This window comes from Atractosteus spatula, chromosome 16, assembly GCF_055471065.1.
Source record: "Atractosteus spatula isolate fAtrSpa1 chromosome 16, fAtrSpa1.hap1, whole genome shotgun sequence".
NCBI lineage: Eukaryota > Metazoa > Chordata > Actinopteri > Semionotiformes > Lepisosteidae > Atractosteus > Atractosteus spatula.
Window position 1 is genome coordinate 9,631,273 of NC_142721.1, and position 20,354 is coordinate 9,651,626.

General features: G+C 40.5%; 2 protein-coding genes across 2 annotated transcripts; both read right to left on the minus strand.

The window, feature by feature from the left end:
* Position 1: 1 nt before the first annotated feature.
* On the minus strand, positions 2-10,282 carry tcp11l1 (t-complex 11, testis-specific-like 1). The gene is made up of 10 exons (XM_088935235.1): positions 10,013-10,282; positions 7,842-8,049; positions 7,162-7,294; positions 6,826-6,946; positions 5,390-5,610; positions 4,787-4,923; positions 4,163-4,353; positions 3,746-3,927; positions 2,451-2,623; positions 2-1,878 (listed from the first exon to the last, which is right to left on the minus strand). Exons 2-10 carry the CDS (start codon positions 7,999-8,001, stop codon positions 1,640-1,642), a joined length of 1,557 nt encoding a protein of 518 aa, XP_088791361.1. The 5' UTR covers positions 8,002-8,049; positions 10,013-10,282; the 3' UTR covers positions 2-1,639.
* Positions 10,283-11,264: 982 nt separating this feature from the next.
* depdc7a (DEP domain containing 7, paralog a) lies at positions 11,265-20,354 on the minus strand. Its single transcript, XM_088935107.1, has 9 exons — positions 20,274-20,354; positions 16,468-16,891; positions 15,260-15,393; positions 14,586-14,784; positions 14,026-14,246; positions 12,875-13,017; positions 12,418-12,543; positions 11,934-12,012; positions 11,265-11,580 (listed from the first exon to the last, which is right to left on the minus strand). The coding sequence occupies exons 1-9, from the start codon at positions 20,347-20,349 to the stop codon at positions 11,366-11,368; spliced, it is 1,617 nt and encodes a 538-aa protein (XP_088791233.1). The 5' UTR covers positions 20,350-20,354; the 3' UTR covers positions 11,265-11,365.

Consider the following 20,354-nt stretch of genomic DNA (forward strand, 5'->3'; position numbering starts at 1 on the left):
CTTTGGGTTGGAAGTATTTTATTTGAGTAAAGCTGCAACAAAGCCACACTGGTATTACATAAGCAAAAAAATTAATTCCTGTAAATAACTATCAAATAACATACCTCACCTACATTGTAGATGAACACTCTAAAAAACATTTGAGCCTTTTGCCAGCTTTCAAACTATGTGCAAAAAAGACATAAAAATGGCACACGGTGCCCACTTAAATTTGTGTTTTGGCTTTCTAAAAATTATTTCCTATACATATCGGAAATCAAAAAATGGATTCTACCCCTTAAAGAAAAATATTCAAAATTCCCAGTCTAAAACCATCTTTCTTTTAAAATTATAATGCTGATCTAAAACCATTAGAAAATATTCTGCCTATGCCTGTATGGAAGTATGGAATCAAAACTACATTAAATATTAGCAATTTTAAGAAAAAAAATCACAATGATGTAAAGTAGCACAATTCATAAAATGCATAAGCTATTTAAGTTTTCAAAGTTGGTATAGCTAGGTTGGTTTGTATAAAGATAACTGTCCACAGATACAGATTCTATTTCACTGCAAGCCATATATGATGCTTTAATTACAAGCTTGCTAAGTATAGGTCACAAGACATTTTGTAATAGGTTACAATAAAGATCTTTCAGGCTTACAGCTGTGAATTTTATGTGGGTTTGAAACAAAGAGTACAAGACGTTTTCACCTGCAGTGCAGAAGTAGTGCCAGGAACACCAGCCAGCAGCAATAGCCATGAATATTGTTTTACTTTACTTATTGTACTGTCAAGAAATGTTTTAACCAGTGCACACTTCTTTGAACTTTTAACCTTAAGATGTGATTAGTGATAAAAAGGCCATTTTGAGTCTGTAATTCGGGAATTTAAAGATTTATAAACGATCAATACATTAAATAAGGTAATCTCTAACCGAAGTTTTGTAAATTTGTTATAAAAATCTGCACATCTTAAAGAGACAAAATTCATTTTATCTTATTCTGTAGTTGACCTGATACATTTTCAGTCTTTGGGAATTGCCTTGGGGAAACACCTGAAATTAATTTTACTGATTTCATAGTAAATTACTTCATGAAATGTTCACCGTGATGGAAAAGTAGCAGCATCTTTAATCGGTACTATTGTCCAAGATCTCTTCTTCTCTAAGGGTGAATTCTCTTCTAAACCAGACAGGATAATTCAGCATCTGTATGGGGTTTCCAGTTGCCAGTTGTTTTTCAATTCCCAATCTAATATTATTTCAAGTCACAGTGTGAGACTGATAGTAAAGAAATAATTCCACAAAGTAAAAACATTCTGCTGCTTTGCTTAATATAGCACACACACAGACAAATGATCCCTGCTCCAGTTTATTTTGTAAAATGCATAATACCCAGATATTTTTTTCTTTCTGTTAAAGTGTTAAACCATAATGGAAGCCGATGAGATAGTAGCTCTGTGTATTGTTAACCATTTTTTTTAAATTATAGTTTCACTTGAAGAATAATTAAAAGTCAAACGAAAATATCAAAATGCAGCTGCATGGTTACATTTTACAATTAAAGTGGCCAAATACTGAACAGGACTGATTAAATTTGAGATCTATGGCCTTGGGGCAGGAGCACTGTTTAACCTAACATATACAGTTACTGTTCATCATTGTCCTGTAAGTTGTTTGGTGGCTGGAGGATGATCTCCCTCACTAAATATCTCTCTGAGGATCTTATCATAGTATGGGGAAAAGACCATTTTGTTGTAGTTAACCAGGCGGCTGAATTTCACAGCTATTTCCTCCATTTCTTTCTGAATGGGGACCAGACCCCCTGGTACAACAGGGCTGGGTTTCTGATGGCTAGACTCAAGGTAGCCCATTAGGAATGTCTGAATGCGGGAATCTGAAAAAAAGAAATATATTTATCATAAAGAACGTATTTATTGCTAGCAATCATCCTGACAACATGAATTGATTTTGATACCTCTGTGCTGTGTAAAGTACAGTACTTTAAATCAACTGATCTGTCATCTAGGCACTTTTAAGTGCCTCTTTTACTACCTCAATCTCCATCCAGTTAAGTGCTTTTATTTTTTTAAAATTAGGCAAATAGCTAATAGGAATAAGTAAGGGGAATTTGACTTTACTTAGCACTACCTCAAAGATTATTAATCTAATGGCCATAAAGAGACCAGATGCAAAAGATGAGATAATTATGTGAAGGGCAAGACATGAGGGTCTAAAGACATTAGCATCGTAGTCTGTATTATATTACTACAAATATACAAACCAAAGAACAGCAGGGTGGGAGAAGACCTTAAATTTTAATTTTCAGGCAGTTAAATAAAAGGTCTGAAACATGCTACTATGTTCTTGGTTGTTTGGTTACTGTCCTGATGTTCTGTGCTGCAATCAGAATAAGATTTGATCTAAAAAGGAAAGCCCTGGCATTTCAAAGAGTAATGAAACTGTTACCGATGAGTTTGCGGATGGAATTGTCTGGATTTTTCACGGCTTCAATTTGTCCTTTCAGCACAGTTTCCCTGTCAGCAGAAAACGGGGTGAAGCCATGCTGGGCCAGGCAGCTATTAACCTCCACACAGATCTTCTCTCCAACTGTAGCAAAGGCCTCGCTGGCATTAAAAGAACTTGCAGGAAAAAAAAAGGAAATGGGGCAATTAATAAAATCTTTGGGGTTTAATTCAAGAATAAAAGCTGTCTTTCAAATGTTTTTCTGGTTACATGGAAAACCAACACTGCTCTCATGTGTAGTGGACTGAAGAACCTGTAAATGGCATTCTTTATGTAAAAGGAACTGAAATGCACTGCCAGCATTTTATTTAGGGTACTGCAGCACTGGATATACAGTATCTGCACTTTTCATAGCAACCACCAGAGAGCATTCCCATCCTGGATACAGTGAACAAAATATACCATATACCATGTATTATTTATCTTTCTTGTATGCAAATGTGAAAGATAAAGTTTAGAGTGTAGCTGGCTCTCTTCGCTGCAAAACTGCATTTATGTACTTGATAGGAAGATTTTAGCCAATCAATCATGAGTTGAAGCACTGTGTGCATTAAATTCAGTTCTGATTTGGCTCTCAGTGAAGCTGGTATCCTTTAAATTACACTCCTTACATTACACCAGTCTATGTCATCATACCTACAGTGTAGTTCAGCTCTTAAACTTCATAAACATCCCTGTCCACACTGATGGACTGGATACCTTTGTATGTGGACTTTGAAGTGGAAATGTGATGGACTGTGATTTTGCCTACCTGTTTTTCCAAGAACGCTGTGACTAGTGAAAGGTTGGATTAATGAGGCAAAAATGTCACGCTGCTTAGCTTCTCTTAGCCTAAGGCAGTTTTAGGTATAAACATTTGTATGTGGTTTTCACAAGGAAATAAAAGCCAATAAGACTATTTTGTTAGAGGAACTGAATAATGGAAAGAGAATGTTAAAATAAACGCCAGTGTTTCAAGGTGAAACGAGTCACACAACATGAACAAGGGACCACATTATGTTTTAAGTAAAGGTCATAGATAACATTTTGTGTCAATAACTATGAAGTCTGTACATTGTGATGTCAACAACATCTTAATTCCTGGAAGCATTGAGTATAAGATACATTTTTTTAAAATAAGACCATAAAATAGTGCTTAAACTTGGAATAAGCAACTCTTCTGCTTTAGTAATGTCATTAATAACCTCATAACCCATCTGATGCATGATAAAAAAAAGGATCTGTATGAAATCACTTACGGATCATGCATTCCTGTCAGGAGCACCTTAACAGTGCTTTTCAGCTTTTCAGCAAACCCAGGGAGACCAGAGATAGCAGCTCCAGCAATGTTGTATGTGATCAGCATCACTGCCGCTATTCCTGTCAGTTGCTCCAGGTCCATCTGCATCTCTTGAAACCGAGTCTCGTCCATTAACATTGTCTGGCAAAAAGAGGGATGTTTTTTAACCAATAAGGTCGATTCCCACAGAGCCCAGAGACACACGACAGTCGCTGCAACCCTACCGTAAAGCAGTACGTGCTTGAAAACGTCGGGTGTGCATTACTGAAATGTAAAAAACGACAAATGCAAAACAAAGGAGGGCGGTGCATTGGCTTAAGAAGGCCAACCCAAGATTGAGACGCATGAGAAGGAGAACAGGTGGTAGGTGACCTACCTCGGGGAAAGGCGAGCGAGTGTGATCCCACTTGAGCAGGTGCAGGTACGCTTGGTTGTGCACGGTGAGGGGGGACAGAGCGGGGGCCCTAAAGCCTGCCGCCCCTGCGCAGGGAGGGCTGGCCTCTGCTTCCACATTGACAAGAGCATTTGCTGAATCCTGGAGCCACTTCTGAGTAAAGTCCAGGGAGTCTGGAGAAAGCCAAGCTTATTACACGGCAGGTCAACATCTCTGAAAGGTGTCATCTCATCGCACCAGCGGCACTATTTAGAGCTTAAGCTTTTGAGAAGGCCACATGCAAACTATTGAGTAATATCGTGTATTGTATGTTATTTGATTAGGTGCCTAAAGTGGAAAGGTTTTATCAGGAAACTTAAACTTGCCTGTGGTATCAATCACATCAGTCACCGTAAACTCAATTAGTAATAAACTAATTACAGTGTAATCAAGAATGTAAACTTTTAAGAATCTCATTTCCATACACAGATGAGTATGTATAACACACCTATTAAAATACAAAGCTGTTAATAAAAGATTAATGACATTCTTATGTATGTTACAGGCAAGTGACACTCACTGCAAAGGCTTGTGAAAGAGCAATTTTAAACAAGAGAAGTTACTCACTGGGTTGTTTTTCAATGAATTCCTGGAATTTCTTCCTCTCGTACTCAACAGACTGCTGCATTAAATGTGGTCTAATGCTGCTTACTGCAAAATTAGCCATATCAATCTTCATCAAATCCATTACTGTGAAAATGGCCCTGAAAGACACAGAACACATCTATAGTATCTGTAACCTGATGCATCTTTAGAAAACCCCTACAGGACGCAATACCATAAAAAAATACAAATGCTTCTTTCTTTACAACCACTGGACACTATACAGAATATTTTAAGTACAACTTAACCATTCAAATATAATATTTAAAGATTCAAATTTCTTTACTATAAAACAGAATACGACAGAGGTTGTCAAATAAGTGTCTCAAACTGTCCTAATGTGGGCTTTTCGAAATACTGTCAGCAAGCTTTTGTATTCATGTTTCCTTCAATGCTTAGTAACTACATCTTTAATAATACCAGTTTAATTCCACAAAAGTAGCTCATACATACAGTGGTTATTAATGCAACCATACTCATAAGATCAAAATTAGGCATCACTGATTATAGTCAAAAGTTTTATTTTCGTTTCTAACTCCGTTTCACGTTGTGCACATTCTCTCATACTTGAACAGAGGAACAATGGCGGTGATGTCGCGCAGCTTTTTGATCTCCTCGTCTCGAGCTGGGGCGCACAGGGTCCCCATCATGCTGATCACAAACTCCGCCACCTTGTTGATGTCCAGGGCTCCATTTTCTGCCTCTTGCCTGATCAGCTCCAGGTCCAGAACCTCGTTAATCTGATTACGCAGGCGGCTGTGGCCAGGCAACAGGAACGACAGGAGAGTCTAGGCACAGAGATGCAATCTTTCAGCAAACCGGACTGGCGACACATTGAAAAGGTTGTGGTTCGGGATAATTAACAAAGCAGAGAAAAAAAACACGTCTCGTTGATAACGCTGCTGTGGTCTCACGTCAACACTCAGTCAAGCAGCTCATCAATACTGACTTAGAAAACACTGTGTCCAGTTTGATGATCTGAAGTAGTAAATACCCTTAGAAAAACCATGGTAGCTATACAGCTGCAGTTTGTCTTACTATGTGATTGAAAATATACAGTATTTCCTTCAAGACAAATGTAATGTTTTCTACTCCTCCAAACTACCTGGCTCCTGCTTATGTCAGCCATGGTGGGACTATAACTTAACACTACCCAAAAAATGTACATTTTTCAACAAATGAAAAAACTAATAGCAAATAGTACCTATATTACCTGGGAAAGGACATGTTATACAACCTTGGCACAGGAATGCATTTGCAGACATGGGACACATTGTGTGCTGTACTGTATAAATACATGCCATAACTAATCCTGACAGGTGTAATCTTTGTGAAGACCTACAGATATGTTTAAAAATGCAGTGCTTGACATTCCCAGAAAATGAATTACTTTTTGAATTACAGTAAACTGGCAGATTTACATTTTAAATTCAAACATTTATCACAGACTGTAATCAAAACAGCAAAGCACAAGGGAGAAGAATGAAGTAAGGTACAGGATCTGCAGCCATTCTTCACGGAAATTCAAAAGCTACCAAAGGTGCATTTAAGTGCCACATCACTTTCACATCTTCATTTAATTTCCTCAGGTGTAAGTGTAACCAGCTGAGGCATCAGCCACTGTGATCTACTTTCTGCTTTGCTAAAACAAGGTACTTGAATCAAACCTTTTCTGTTCTGGAGAACACAATGCATAACTGAGAATTACTGCTCTATTTTCTCTCACACACAGACTTGCTACCAGCAATCTTTCCCTCACTCCTTCCCCTGTCCATTAAGCCCATTTTCCCCTCTCAAAGCAGTTGCATCTATAAACGATGCAGAAACACAAAGACAAGCTTACCGCAAACAGGAAAAACATGAATCATTTAAAAAAACTGAAAGTTATTTTTGTTATTCTGTAAATCATGGTCTAATTTCTTGTCTTTGAAACACCAAAACTAACAAACAGGATTTTTTAAAAATATCAATCTGTTTTACAGGACCAGTACCCCAGCTCTCACCTCCTTGATCTCTCCCAGCAGTCTGATTGCGTGGTCATATGTAGGAGGATCTTCGCTCAGCTGTGCTTCAAGGCAGTCCCAGAACGCTTTGTGTACGATCTCTCGCACCCTTTTCTCTAAACTAGTCATCCAAACAAGAAAAAAAAAATCAATTTCCTCTAATTAAAGTCACATTTCTGACAACTGGCTAAAACTAAACTCAGGTTTGCTGCTGAGTTTCAGCATTTCTGAACAAGATTCAGATGAGAAACCCTGCAGCGATCACAATGTGATACAGGGCACGTGGTCATATATGAAGGGCTTTACTTGTTCTCCAGACAAAATGGAGTCTCTTACCTGCCCTCTGTCAAGTGTGAGGGCTTCACCTGGAAGCCACCATTGACCACAATCTCATGGGCCAGGGCCATGTTGGTCACACCTTTGGCCGTCTCCATCAGCTCCTCCACTGACACGAATCGGGGAGGACTGGCTGCAGCAGGGAGAAGACAATCTGGTTTTTTTCTTTACAATGCCTTAGGGCAACACATAGATAATTTCAGGAAATAACACTCACAGAATATTTTAGAAAAGGAAACTGATTATGGGCAGCGGTTAGCAGTGCAGCCTCACAGCACTAAGGCCCTGGGCTCACCTCCAGATATGGGGTGCCATCTGTGTGGAGTTTGTATGATGTCCCCATGCTCATGTGGGTTTCCTTCAGGTGCTCTGGCCTCCTCCCACAGTCCACATACATACTGGTATGTCAATTGGCTGCTGGGAAAATCGGCCCTAGTGTGAGTGTGGTCATGTCTGTGTTTGCCCTGAGATGGATCCTCATTATTGTGTCACCTCCCTCCTGCAGAATTACAGGCACAGGTGCGCTCTATACCAGGGTGCACATAGGCAGCACTGGCTGCATATGGTGGCCCAACGCCCTTATAAGTGATTTTACATGGCTGTCTCTGTTATAGGTAGACCAAACTCACTGACTAGTGTGCGTATCTGTTAAAACGGCGTGTCCGCCCTGTGGGACCTACACGGCAGACTGCCGCCCCTGTGGGGGCTGGGGGTGCGCTGTCGCACCCTCTTCCTCAGAGACTCTTCTGAAGGGTCCAGGCTCTCGGCACGGTTCCTCGTCTCACTGGGATCCTCCAGCTTGTCCTCCCCAGATGTCGGCTTGTCCGAGTCCTGAGACATGCTTCTCCCAGCGCTCGTTAGACAATCAGATGAAGATACAGTATCTCCCTAGAGCCAGACCAAAACCTACAGTCAACAGCAACACCTTTTTGCCCTGTACAGTCTTACATGTTTCCCCGTGCTTGTTAGACATTTCCATGTTTAACCACTGGATTATAAATATCACTTTATTTCACCCAGACAAGCTTGAACATAAAAAACAGTTCTGAGCATTTCTTGTTTTGTTTTTTTGTGCTTGCAGTGCTGTTTGATATAATGAGAGAAAGGTGTAGTTTGTTAAACAACATTCTTCCATCCTGATGTCAAAACAACTTTTGCTTAAGCAGATGTCTACAGTTTACAGCTAAAGGTTTGTTTTTTATGTGTAGCCTATGACAAAATGAAATAAAAAATTAAGTAATTGTAAAAAAGGAAGGTCTTATTTCTTTCTTAATTTTAAGAAGCATCCTACTAAAGATCAGGTAGAACACCATAGTTCTTGAGTCACACAGTGAAGTAACCAAAGGATCTGCTGAAATGAAACCAAAAGATGTTGGTATTCCTAAAAAGGCTTCTAAACATCTGCAGCTGGAACACTGCTCCAAAGGATCAAGGACCCCAGTATTTCAGCACGTCTAAGTTTTAACGCAATATTCCCAACAGCACGCACATTTGATCCCAAACCACAACACATTGCCATCGTCATTCAGCAATGACTGGCACTTATTGGTACTTCCGCCTTCGTACAAAGTTGTGCACTTGCATGCTGAGCTGTGAAGTGGGGAAGCATAAGAATAACGAAGAGACTTGTCAGCCTGACAAGCAGCGCTACCTGCACTGTGAGTGAACTGAAGGCTTTCCGTGGAGAACACTGTCAGTAACAAATGACAGCTCTGCTGGCTAACGGCATGCAACAGGTGAAGCTAACCTGAAACAGGTCCACTTTTGAGACCAAAAACAACTGGACCACAAAATTCCTGCTACCACTGCACTCATGAAATTAGCCTTAGGTTATCATCTTGGGTGTCTAGTCTTGCTAAAGCTTTCTTGCATGAATCAGGACAAAAAATAGCTGACTTTGAACAATCAGGCAAATAACATTGCTGCAAACATCTGGAAGCCAAGTTCCTGTCATGCATTAGCTGTCTCTACTTGACAAATGCAGTTTATACAAGGCATTGTGTTCTGAATAAAGTGTTTGTGACATACATACAGTACATTCCTTCGGACTGTTCAAGAACAGGAACAAAGCTCTGACAAAGGACCTCAATTGAAAAAAAAACAAACATATCTGCAGTTCAGAAGTGTTTCCCCCTACTCAAAATCGAGCATCCAAGAAACAGTGAATTTAAATGAGAGATTAATTTCCTGTTGCATTCCAGTTGGCCTTGTGAAGGGACTTCTGAAGGAACTTAAATCAATCCTTCAGAACTTAAATGGAACCAAGATATCTAAAAATATAGTTCTCCAGTGCCTCACCTTGTTTTTTTGAGCAGGAATACCAATAACTAGGACGGCACATAGCCTATGCTTCCTACAGTACCAGAATTATTACCCTGTATAAGGAATTAAGAAACCCCCGATGGGAATTCATTGTAAGCCACAATACCCACAGAAGACAGGTTCTTGGCAGTTACACTTGGAACACTGCTGTAACTTGTGGATAAATCTAATCTTATCCTATAATATTTTATGGATTATTTAGATTTCTTTTTCAGCCGTTGATATGTTTAGCTGTAAACGACTGATTGAATCAGTGCCATCACGGTGAGCAAAGGTAAAAATAATCAATTTAGGAATGCATACATAAGGTATACATTACTAATTAAAAAAGTAATTCACAAAAATGGTAAAAAAAAAAGCATTCACTAAAGTATATGATACATTTTGTTTAGCTAGAGGACGCGTTTAATCCAACAATGCGCCATGTTATTCGATTACTGTAATATGTATATGCAAAATGAATGCCAAATATAAAAAAAACGAATACATCGTTAAATCCAACATCGCAGACAAAGGTGAAAACACGCACCTGCTCGTTCTCCTCTGGTTTTCAGTGAAAAATTGAATCAGCTAAAAATAACTGCAATACGGAGTTAAATTGTAATAACGTATTTGGCTTTTGCAATCAAAGAATATGGTGCGCCTTTAGATTTCGCTGGAAATAAAGTGCTCTAGAAAGAATAAGATTCTTCCAGAATCAAACGAATACAGCCTGTATAATATAGGAAATTATCGTGCACACCACCTCCCAGCTCAAACAGACGACGCTGCCATCTCTATTTACGGAAATGACGTTCCTGCAGTCGGCACGGATATATGGGAATTGTATTTTTGTTTTTGGTTCTTCGACTTTCTTTCCTGTTCAGAGGTCGCGCACTTGCAAGAGAACTACAACTTCTGATAGGCGGCTTTAAAATGATGCTGGGATTAAATTCCAGACTTTTTTTTTCCCCCCCACAACGCCCTTCCAGTCGTAGTTACTGTGCTCGGAATGTGACAGTCGTCGATATTATCTGTGCAACAGCTCCCTTAACCCGATCTTAAAATAAGCCCTTGAATATCCTGCATGTGTTTTTCTTTATACGGGAATCAATTAGCGACCTCAAGCGGCAGATCCGTTTTTATTTTACTTTGCGCACTACGCGGAAACGTCAATTCCATTGACGAAGTCCTGTAGCGGTTGGAATGGCAATGGGATCTGACGAAAACCGGTTCCCAGATTTGAAAGCTTACTATAAAGCATTCAGTTGCATCTGGTGTAGATCAGTATTAAATGTTCTTAGTTTAATGGTAATATACTGCATTGCTATTGCGCGTTCTCCACCCTGCTATTATCCCTGGCGAATTGACATTCAGATAGCTTTTGTCATTCTGATTCGGCTACAAAGAGATGTATTCATAAGCGCAGGAAATGCAGAACTTTTGACCTTTGAAACAGACGGACATGTGGATTTCACGTCTGGTGGGGGGAAAAAAAAAGTCCAAATCATTTATAACACTAAAAAAAATCGTTCATATAGCTGGAGTTTTTGGTCTCCAAGGAGACCACTAACAGGCAAAGATTAGAGGAAGATGCAATCTAATATGAAGATAGCAGTTCTAAAATGCAAAATCATTTCCCCTGCAGAATAAAATGCCAAGCATTTTGAAGAGCAGCATGAATTTATTGAAACCAAAAATGCCAATATTTAATGACTGTGGCATGCATATAGAATGGCTTGAGTCACTATGTGAAAAAATATAATCTGTGGTTAGGACCAAAAAGTCAAATTAAGATGAAACAGCAGTGTAAAAATTAGAATACTTTATTCTGATAATTTAAACATTTACATAGCTGTAAATACAAGACATATACAGAGTTTTACAATACAAAGTGGCGCATTTACATACAGACATTAGGTGCTCGGTTTCCAAAATATTGTATAAAAATGTCAGGATGGCTTTTGTAAAACTGACCCAGGACACGTTTCTTCTCTTTTGTGGAAAGCTTTGGGTTTTCGTGGATCGTTCTGAGCAAGACCCACAGCTCATCCTTTGTGGTTTTTAACGTGGTTTCAGAGTAGTCCTGGCTCGAGACCCTCTGACAGAAAGTGGAGCCTGAGAACGGGGGGAAGAGAAAATAGGTTACTAGGGTCCTATTTAAATTGTGCAGGTGCCTTTACTTGACAGGCACCTTTTTCCAAAAAGTGACTTACATTTGTATGGCTGTCAATTTTACTCTAGCAACTCAGGTGAAGTACTCAGGGGGACAGCAGTGCTCCACTCTCCATGCTTTCTGCTCCCAGTAACTAGTTATAGTTCATGTGCTTTATACATGTAATATGTAACCCCCCTGCCCCTTTCAGATTTTTGTGTGGAGTTTCCGTCTAGGAAAAAAAGGCCAATAAGCACAAAGTGTTACAGATCCTGTTTGTCTTAACCCTGTGTTGATTGGCAAAATAAACAAATACCTGTAGCCTGGTCAGGGTCTTTCCCACGTACAAGACAAGCCAGCTTATCACTGACAAGCTTGTGCAAAGATCCTGGAATCTGAAACACGCATGAAGAGAACAATTGGGGATTAACGTTCGTATAGGTATATGGCCTATGCAATTCAGTTTAAAGTGTAAATGCCTTGAGTCAGAAACAAGAATGCAAATATTTAACAAATTCTTAAATGCTTAGCTAGAGCACAACAGGGAAGTCATTTGATTTCCAATCACACCATGGTTTTGCTGGCACTGTAAACATTCCAGATAGCTGCCATACAAGAATGTGGTTTATGAATTCCCATTCAAGTTCAAGGACACCGTTTGCCTCTAGGAATTATGTAGATCCTAAGTCAAACAAGCTTGTTTGAACATAACGCCTTGCATGGTTTTTACAGCAGATGGTACAAAGGCTTCCCATATTGTTTAGGACATGGTTTCTCATTCAGTATTTCAGAATCCTTACCTTAAACACATCTTTTTGATTGTCAAGTAGAAACAGCACAAGAAGGTCCACCTTCCCCTTTGCTAGATTTTTACTGGAGACAATGGCCTTGGTAAACGATCTTTTAACAGCCATTCTGTTCTCAACCTGTAAGAAAGACAGTATTAATGCAGGTTCAATAATTCTGAGAAGGCATTTAATAAGAAAGGTGAAATGAAGGAACCATGCTAACAACTGTTTAAGTTTAAATTCTCTTGAGCAAAACTTTCTCCTGGCAATGAAAGGGATACAATTGCAATAGGGGAAGTTTTTGCTCATTTTGTGTCAATTTAAGATGATTAGTGCCCATTTTCAAGGAGCACAACACTTACTTTTCCATTAACATCTTTTTTTAAGAAGTGCAGCAAGCATCCAGGCTAGTTCGCAGCAAAAAAAAAAGACAAGTCGTGACATGCAAGCTGCACATTTCTACATGTACCTCTCTGTGCAATCGGAATTCACTGGGATCAGCAGCTGCAGCCATGAAGCACAGCAGTCTCCTCAGCTCCTCTCTGCTGCGGGGATCTAGCAGCTTCAAGCAGAGCTGTAGAGCCTCCAGGGCATGAGCCGATTTGCCATTTACTGAAGAGAGAATTGATCATCCCAACATCAGACAAAAGGCACGCATGGTTCTAAGGTATACATCCAGTCACAAGAATCAAGTTACCATTTGCCATTTACGCACACCGATTTCCACACTTTAGGTAGCAGGAATATTCTACAAGCATTAACTGTTCACATCTCTCATCAATTAGCTATAGCTTTCAGTACCTCTTCATTAGTAGGGAATCTGAAGGACAAGGTCAGAAAAAATAAAAGCTGTGTTATTCAGTTCATCTCACCAGCCTCTCAAATGCAAACAGATATGAGGAGGATTGTGTCACTTTATATCCCCCGACTTAGTTGAATAAACTAATTTTGAGGGATGTATACAAACCATATAGATAAAAGAGTTTGCTCTGAGCTTTCACACACACACACACATTACAAGATCAGCTAGCAGGAGAAGTAGAAAGTTTAATTAATCTCCAAGAGGACTCAATCAACAGGACCTTTACAAAAACTGATCCAAGTGCCTAACTTATTTCAGAGCAACATTGTGCACAAGACTGGTTTAGCTCTGCTACAAAAATGGAAAACTTGGTTATAAATCCTAGTTGGTCACAACTCTCAAGCAGCAGTGCTCAGAATTGCAGTTTATTCTTTTGGCTCAGATATTAACCCTAAACCCCAAAGTTGGGCAGTGCTAGTCAACCACAGACCAGGGATGTCTAGCCTTTTAGAAAAATGGGGACTCCTGCAACATTCAGTCTCATCCAGTCCAGAAGGATTCCGACTCAGTCCCTTAGAGAGGTTAAAAAGTGAAATGAACCTGCAGGCCGGACTGGAGAAGATCCTCCCATGCAGGAGGGAAGAAAATCATGCATGCACATCTTACAATCGCATTGGTCAAGTATTCAGCACAAAGCTAGCTGAGGTGCATGTTTTTCACTGCCGTTTTTAAACCCTTTGTCAACTGGATATAAATCGGTGCAATTAAAATGAATACTAAACACACAACCGCAGTTCAGAGTTGGAATAAATGGTTACCAAGGAGCTCAGCAATTCCTGTGTGTATATCAAACAAATGGTTGGTGAGGAGGGGCTCCCGGTTGTTTTGGTTGTAGTGTTTCACAATGGTGTCGTATAGCAGTCTCTTGCATTGCTGGGTTCCCTCAGAGCATTTTGGCAGACTCCTGCTCACGTCCACAACCATTTGATCTGGCAGGAACTCCAGACAGTCCACCGCCGCCGACAGCCAGTCGTCAGCCCTGCGACACAGGTGGGGATTCATGTTTGAAAGGCAGCAAGTGCCAAATGCATTCTTGTTTTGAGTAAGAAGGAAGTTGTAACCACCCTTTCAGCTTCAGGACATTCATGAATATATCACTGCGCACTACAAAGTGATTTTGCGTCTGGCTGCAATGTGTGCTTGGGCATTCATAAGCCATCAACCCTCAACAAGCTGAACTTAAAAAAAAAGTTGACCAAGTAGAATAAAAGCAGATGCCAAAACCTTACTGGGACCAAACAATTAGGATGGAATAAATGACAGTAAACAGTTTCAACAAATTCCGCAAAGCATCCTGCACTGTTGGCCGACGACGTACTGAGAGTCACCGAAAGCCTTCAGGATCTCCCGGTCCAGGTAGTTGCTGGTGAAAAGCAGGTTGGGCTCGCCGTCCTCGCAGTCTGTGCTCCCGGCCGGCAGCTCGTGAGCTCTGCCCTCCAGCAGGGCGTCCAGCAGGGGCAGCTCCACGAGCTGCAGCAGCCGCAGGAGGGTCTGCTCGTGCCACACCTCGTTAACCACTGCAGGGGGGGGGACAGCCATCAGACACAGTCAGAGCAGAGCCTCTCCGAGAGGGCAAGTCGGTACCTGCGGACCGAGCTAGTGAAATAAATACTGTGGAGGAGCCATATTCAGGCTCTCTCAGCAGGTGAGGGATTAAGCATTTCAGGATCTGTATGCCAGAGGGCAGAAGGCTGGTGCTACAGAGGGTCAGAGCATTAGGTCTTCAACATATTATAGATTAAACACAACCCGCCCGCCCCACACACTTCATACTTAACACACTGTACTTTCAGAGTGAGTGTTCCGTGATTAACCATACTATTGCTTTGCTTTGCTTCTGTGACTTGCATGAGAGCAAGAATATATACAGATCTAGTTGTTAAAATTTGCAAAACAAATGATCGCATGTTATTTTAGAATTATTAAAACCTTTATTTAACAGCAAGTATGATGCAATGGTAAACAAAAGTGGAACCAAGATCCAATACCTACCATTCTGAGGCAATCCAAGATTTATTTTGATTTGAGATGGATTTGCAGGACTCAGGTTTAAGTTATCCAGGAGGTCTTCTAAGGATCTGTCCGTTTTGATGGGTGTGGCTGAAGAATACACAATTTCCTCTGTTCTGTAAATCATAAAATCCAGAGTACAGCTTTAGTTTTGAAGGAGTTACCAAAGTTTCATTTTCAAACATGGCTATGAACTCCAACAGACCGAGAAGCAATTGTTCTAGTATCAAAACAATTCCCACCCCGAAAATGAAAGTTACATTTCATAGACTTTCTTTTTTAAATCAGATTTGATTTTTAAAAAATCTTAAAGCCTCTCACTAAATAACATGTACACACCAAACCTTGCATTTTGCTCCTTCAAAATTAAAACCTTAAGAGCAAGCCAGTACAATATCAAGAGTTCCTTTCCTGTTGTGATAGACCTGCAGGACCTAAAACAGACCTGTTCCTAATTCACATACAGTAGTTGCCATAACCACCTAATTGTAGCCTGAAAATTTCTAAACCTTACTCAAGGAGAAGCACATTTTTGTTGAGGATAACCAACATTTCATATTTAAATTAGCATTGTAAAACAAACTGCATAAGGTTAAGGAAGATCCTTTATTTTAGCACCACCCTGCAGTGGATCCATTATCCTTTGACTTTTTCCTCTTTGCATTTGAAAGAGAAATGTGGTCTGTCTTAGCTCCATTGGAAAGGGAATTTAAATCTAGTGAAATAAACCAGCACCGAAAGGTTTTAAAGCCATCAACACTCAGGCCCCCACCTCTACATAGTGGTGTGCCAATATTTCAATGTGTTCAGAAAAGATTTAACAAAGGAACATCCATATTCAAACATGCACAAAGAGTAATACATTTTAAAAGTGTCAAGTGTTAAGCAATCCAATCAAGTTACACTATTCGGTAAAGGTGAAAAGGGAGAGCCGTCGGCTTCTGAGCTTGTTACATAAGTTTAAGTGGTGGAAGTCCAACAAGGGACGTCCTCTGACTTGTAAACATTCTGCACTGAGTTTCTGCAGCTGACTTCAACATTGAAGCAACCAATTGTTTTTTAAAGAACCATCTATCTATACACAACACTTCAATATAAGGGATCCTTCCCCCCCCCCCCAAGACTAACAGAAAGCCACAAAAAAAAAGAACAATTTATTCCTCAGTCACACTGCAGCTGCAATAATGTACCTGCCGCAGGGCCGGTTGAACAAAGTTCGCTGATAAGGAGAAGAGCCTCCATTTTCAACACTGTCCGCCGTCAGGCTCGGAGAGTTCAAAAACCTGTACAAGCTGCAGCTGCTGTCCTCAAAGGCCGCCCGTTTTTTCTCTTTGCCAAACACCTTGGTGTCAACACCCTCGAAAACCTTGTAGTCCATGAGGGCCTGGCACACACGCACCACTTTCACTCGGGGGATTTCGGCGTCCCCGAAGAACTTGTTCTGCACAACGTGGGCCAGGATCACGTCGACCGCTTCGGAGCCCACGAAGCAGTCGTTGTGGTATTTCAGGTTGTGACGTCGCCTTTTCACCTCCACGCGAGACTGAAGGTGCTTTATGATGCTGCTCCAAATAAACGTGGCCCGGAATGGCTTGTTCTCCATCCTGTGAGTTGCTGTAAAAAGGAAAAGCACTCAAAGATCTGTGGAGAGGCCATGTTTAAATGTCCTTTACCCCCCTCTGTGTGGTGCAGCAACAACAACTGAATATTCAATAGCTCTGGCACAAATTTGCTTATGACTTCATTAAACAAGTCAAATCATTACACTTGATGAGTTACTGATTTTAAAGAACCTTTTTTCACATGCGGTCCAATACAATGATTAAACTGTTTGGAGATCTCTCAGGGTTTTTCATCTGGTTCTTCAATGGGGTGGGCTGCAGCCCACATCAGAGACTCCCTGCACATGCTGATATAATTACTCTGACCCACCCTCCGTTTAGGAAGGATTCTCATCAATGGGTGGCTTGATTTCAAGTTTGCAATTGTTGGCCTGTTTATGAAAGTACTTTCTTCTGCCACTAAAGAAAGTTGGAGTCTCTGGAAATCTAGATGTGGCACATTTATCCGAAGTGATTTGTGGATGTGCGTGTTTTTTTTTCTCTAAAAGAAACAAAGCAAACAGTTCAGTAAACAAATGATTATATAAACTCTTCAGATAGCGAGGAGGGTTTTAAACCTAGAGCTCATTCTAGTAAAATTTAACTCCATTTTTTGAGAGGTATCTGGATCTCTCTCAAAATGAAATGTAAGCGGAAGAAGAAATGCAACTCCATTTTATCAGCAATTAACTAGGGGCCGTATATTGAGAATGGTCTGCCTTCACAAGTGGTATTTGCATAAATTGGGGATTTCAGAATGTTGAAATACCTGTGGCTGTAAGAAACATGAACTGCATACAGTTGATACAATGAATGTTGAAATATTACGTTGTAGCCACATTCTTCCAAAGTAAATTCAGACCTCTGTTTGCTTAAACCAAAAACCCCACACAAGTAAACTGTAAAAAAAAAAAAAGTACCTGGAGCTGCCTTTTACTACAAATTGTACAGGAACTTGAAAGTCATTACTGAAGCATCTACTATCAGCTTCCAGATGATTTTAGAAAAGTGTTTATAATCCCACTAAATTTAAAATATTTCCCCAAGGGGACAACAGTGCAGGTGGTGATAGCTCTTGTCAATACCTGCTAACTAGCATTCCCCCCCTCCCCCCCTCCCCACCAAACATGTAAAAAAATGTAGAGGAACAGGTCCAAGAGGCTGTCCACAGTTTTCCTGATCAGCGATATCTGAGGGGGTGGGGCAGCAAAGTATCCATAATGTTGACAAAAGCCACCATCTTTCAATAGCATCCACTGCACTTTTAACAGGTGGAAGAGAAACAAAAGGCTCCTACCAGAAAGGGCAGGGAACCATTTCTACTCCCAGAAGTAGTTTCATTTTCCAAATTAACCATCTCTGATAAGTAAAAAAAAAAACCTTCCTTTGTTTGTAGCTTGGAATTCACACATTTTAAAGACACGAAGGTCCAGTCGTAGTAGCTGGGAGATGTAAAAAAGCCACATTTCTCCAAAACATGTTCCAAGAGCCAGAAACTTCAAAATCAGGGGGTTTATGAGCAAAGACCTTTCCACCCAAACAGTAGGTGAGAAAAAGAGAGGAGGGAAGGTCAAAACCCCTTCTTAAGTCCAGATACGCAGTGGGAGATGCAACAGCCATCTGGACACTCAATATGGGGGTCTAAACTCACTGCTGTAATCTGCCCCTTTACAGTCTGAACATCCAGTCGTCGTCGGCTCTACATTATAATCGTTCACTTCACGCTAATCACCCTACAGGGACAAGAAAAAGACATCTAAAGGTCTAGCCTTTTTTTACAGAGGTGGGGAGAGCGCAGAGCGAGCCTTCCCCCCCCCAAAAGAGATAAGAATCCACTAGGGGTCGATTCTGCTCTGTCAGGGGCAACACACTGACTGGTGTTTGCCCAACAGAAGTGTAAATAATCACTAAGGGAACAGTATAACAGCATCGTCGATCCCCGAAGAACATAATGCCGATTTGGTTAGCTCTAATATACTAACTGGAGCATTCCTGCTAGAACTAATGCAAATAGATGTAAAAACCCAGTTCCCCCGTAACAGCTAGTTTCGGGAGGGCATTCGACATTGGAACAAGTAAAAGGTTTATTCCATGCTTAAAAGAGAAGAAAAAACAACGTTTCGGCTGTGGAGCCTTCTTCGGGTGTCTACATTGTGTATACACAATGTGTCACGAATACAAATGACACGCGACACGGGGCTGTGCGTGTCACTCTGTCCCTCACGCACAGCCTTCCACGAAGCTTTACACCGATTCTTTTTTTTCTTCGAAAAGCCAGGCTTTCCGTTAAATTTTCCTAAAGTGCCAGCGAGTCACGTTGTTGCCAGATTTCAACGAAACGGTTGAGCAATATTTTGCGCGACACTGGGAACCGCAAGGAAGCGGGGAGAAAGAAACTGTGTGCGGCTGGCTAAAGTGATGAACTCATTCGTGATCCGCGAAAGATACCCAGTAATCGGAGGCTTTTATAAACCCCAGTCAGACTGCATTCTGCACGCCATCTGTACGGCAGGCTTTCCGTTTTCCCCATTTTCTAATGCTTCTGAATTCTATCGTCTTCAAACTTGATTGCTATTCTTTTTCTGGGACAACACGACTACTACAACACGGTTAGAAAAAAAGATGCGAGCACGATAACGGGAACGAATTAATGACAAAAGTTTAGCTATTTATTTAGCTTTTGGAAAACGTAGCAAATGAACATTGACATTCTTCTGCCCCTTACGCCATCGATGAGCTGCACGCCTGGATAGTATTCCCCGAAGAAACGCACTCAAGAACTCCAACAAGCGATTTTGTATGGTCGCTTCCAGCTGTACTGTACAAATAACTCAGGTTTCCAGTTTTGGTCCCAATAAAAAAAAGGCTGCGGTGGAGTCAACGCCTTATTTAAGTTTTTTTCCGACACAAAGAAGAATGCTAAAACCTGTGGGTTACAACTCGATTACAGCGATTATATTCAAATCTCAAAGAGTCATAAAAATGTAGTCAACAACAGCTCATAATCGTCCTCTCGAAACTATCACCAAAAAAAAAATCACGACAAGGACACAAACGCCGATTTGCTTTTAAACAAAGTCAAAACCGACAAAGCAACGTACAAATGTATAGAGACATAATAATATGTAAGAAAGTAAAACACCCGTCCAAATCACAAGAAATTTGAATTTAAAACCAGCGATAACGACAACTAAAGAAAACGGAATACGTGAGCCTACAAAACAGATGTTAACGCTGAAGTACTGGAAACAAATGTTTCCCTGCTCAGAAATTGCATTAAACCAAAATAAGTGGTGTTTAATTATTAATGAAAACCCAGAATAGGATCGCCTTTTGGAAGTCTACAGCTATCAGTGTGATCATGCCTATTGTCAAACCAGCAAAATGTTATTTACCTGGTGGTCTGTGCATTGGGCTGTAGATCACTGCAGAGAGATTCAAAGACGCCGCTTTCTCCCTCACTGTAGCCATAACTC

What these genes read in the sequence shown, in the direction of transcription:
- depdc7a (XM_088935107.1), bottom strand. Translation starts at nt 20,349, where the DNA reads ATGGCTACAGTGAGGGAGAAAGCGGCGTCTTTGAATCTCTCTGCAGTG. An exon ending in CCCAATGCACAGACCACCAG is followed by an intron (nt 16,892 to 20,273) that starts GTAAATAACATT and finishes TCCTTTTTACAG; the next exon opens with CAACTCACAGGATGGAGAAC. An exon ending in AGACCCTGACCAGGCTACAG is followed by an intron (nt 11,581 to 11,933) that starts GTATTTGTTTAT and finishes CCCCGTTCTCAG; the next exon opens with GCTCCACTTTCTGTCAGAGG.
- tcp11l1 (XM_088935235.1), bottom strand. Translation starts at nt 8,001, where the DNA reads ATGTCTCAGGACTCGGACAAGCCGACATCTGGGGAGGACAAGCTGGAG. An exon ending in TCACACTTGACAGAGGGCAG is followed by an intron (nt 6,947 to 7,161) that starts GTAAGAGACTCC and finishes TTGGATGACTAG; the next exon opens with TTTAGAGAAAAGGGTGCGAG. An exon ending in CTGACAGGAATGCATGATCC is followed by an intron (nt 2,624 to 3,745) that starts GTAAGTGATTTC and finishes TTTTCCTGCAAG; the next exon opens with TTCTTTTAATGCCAGCGAGG.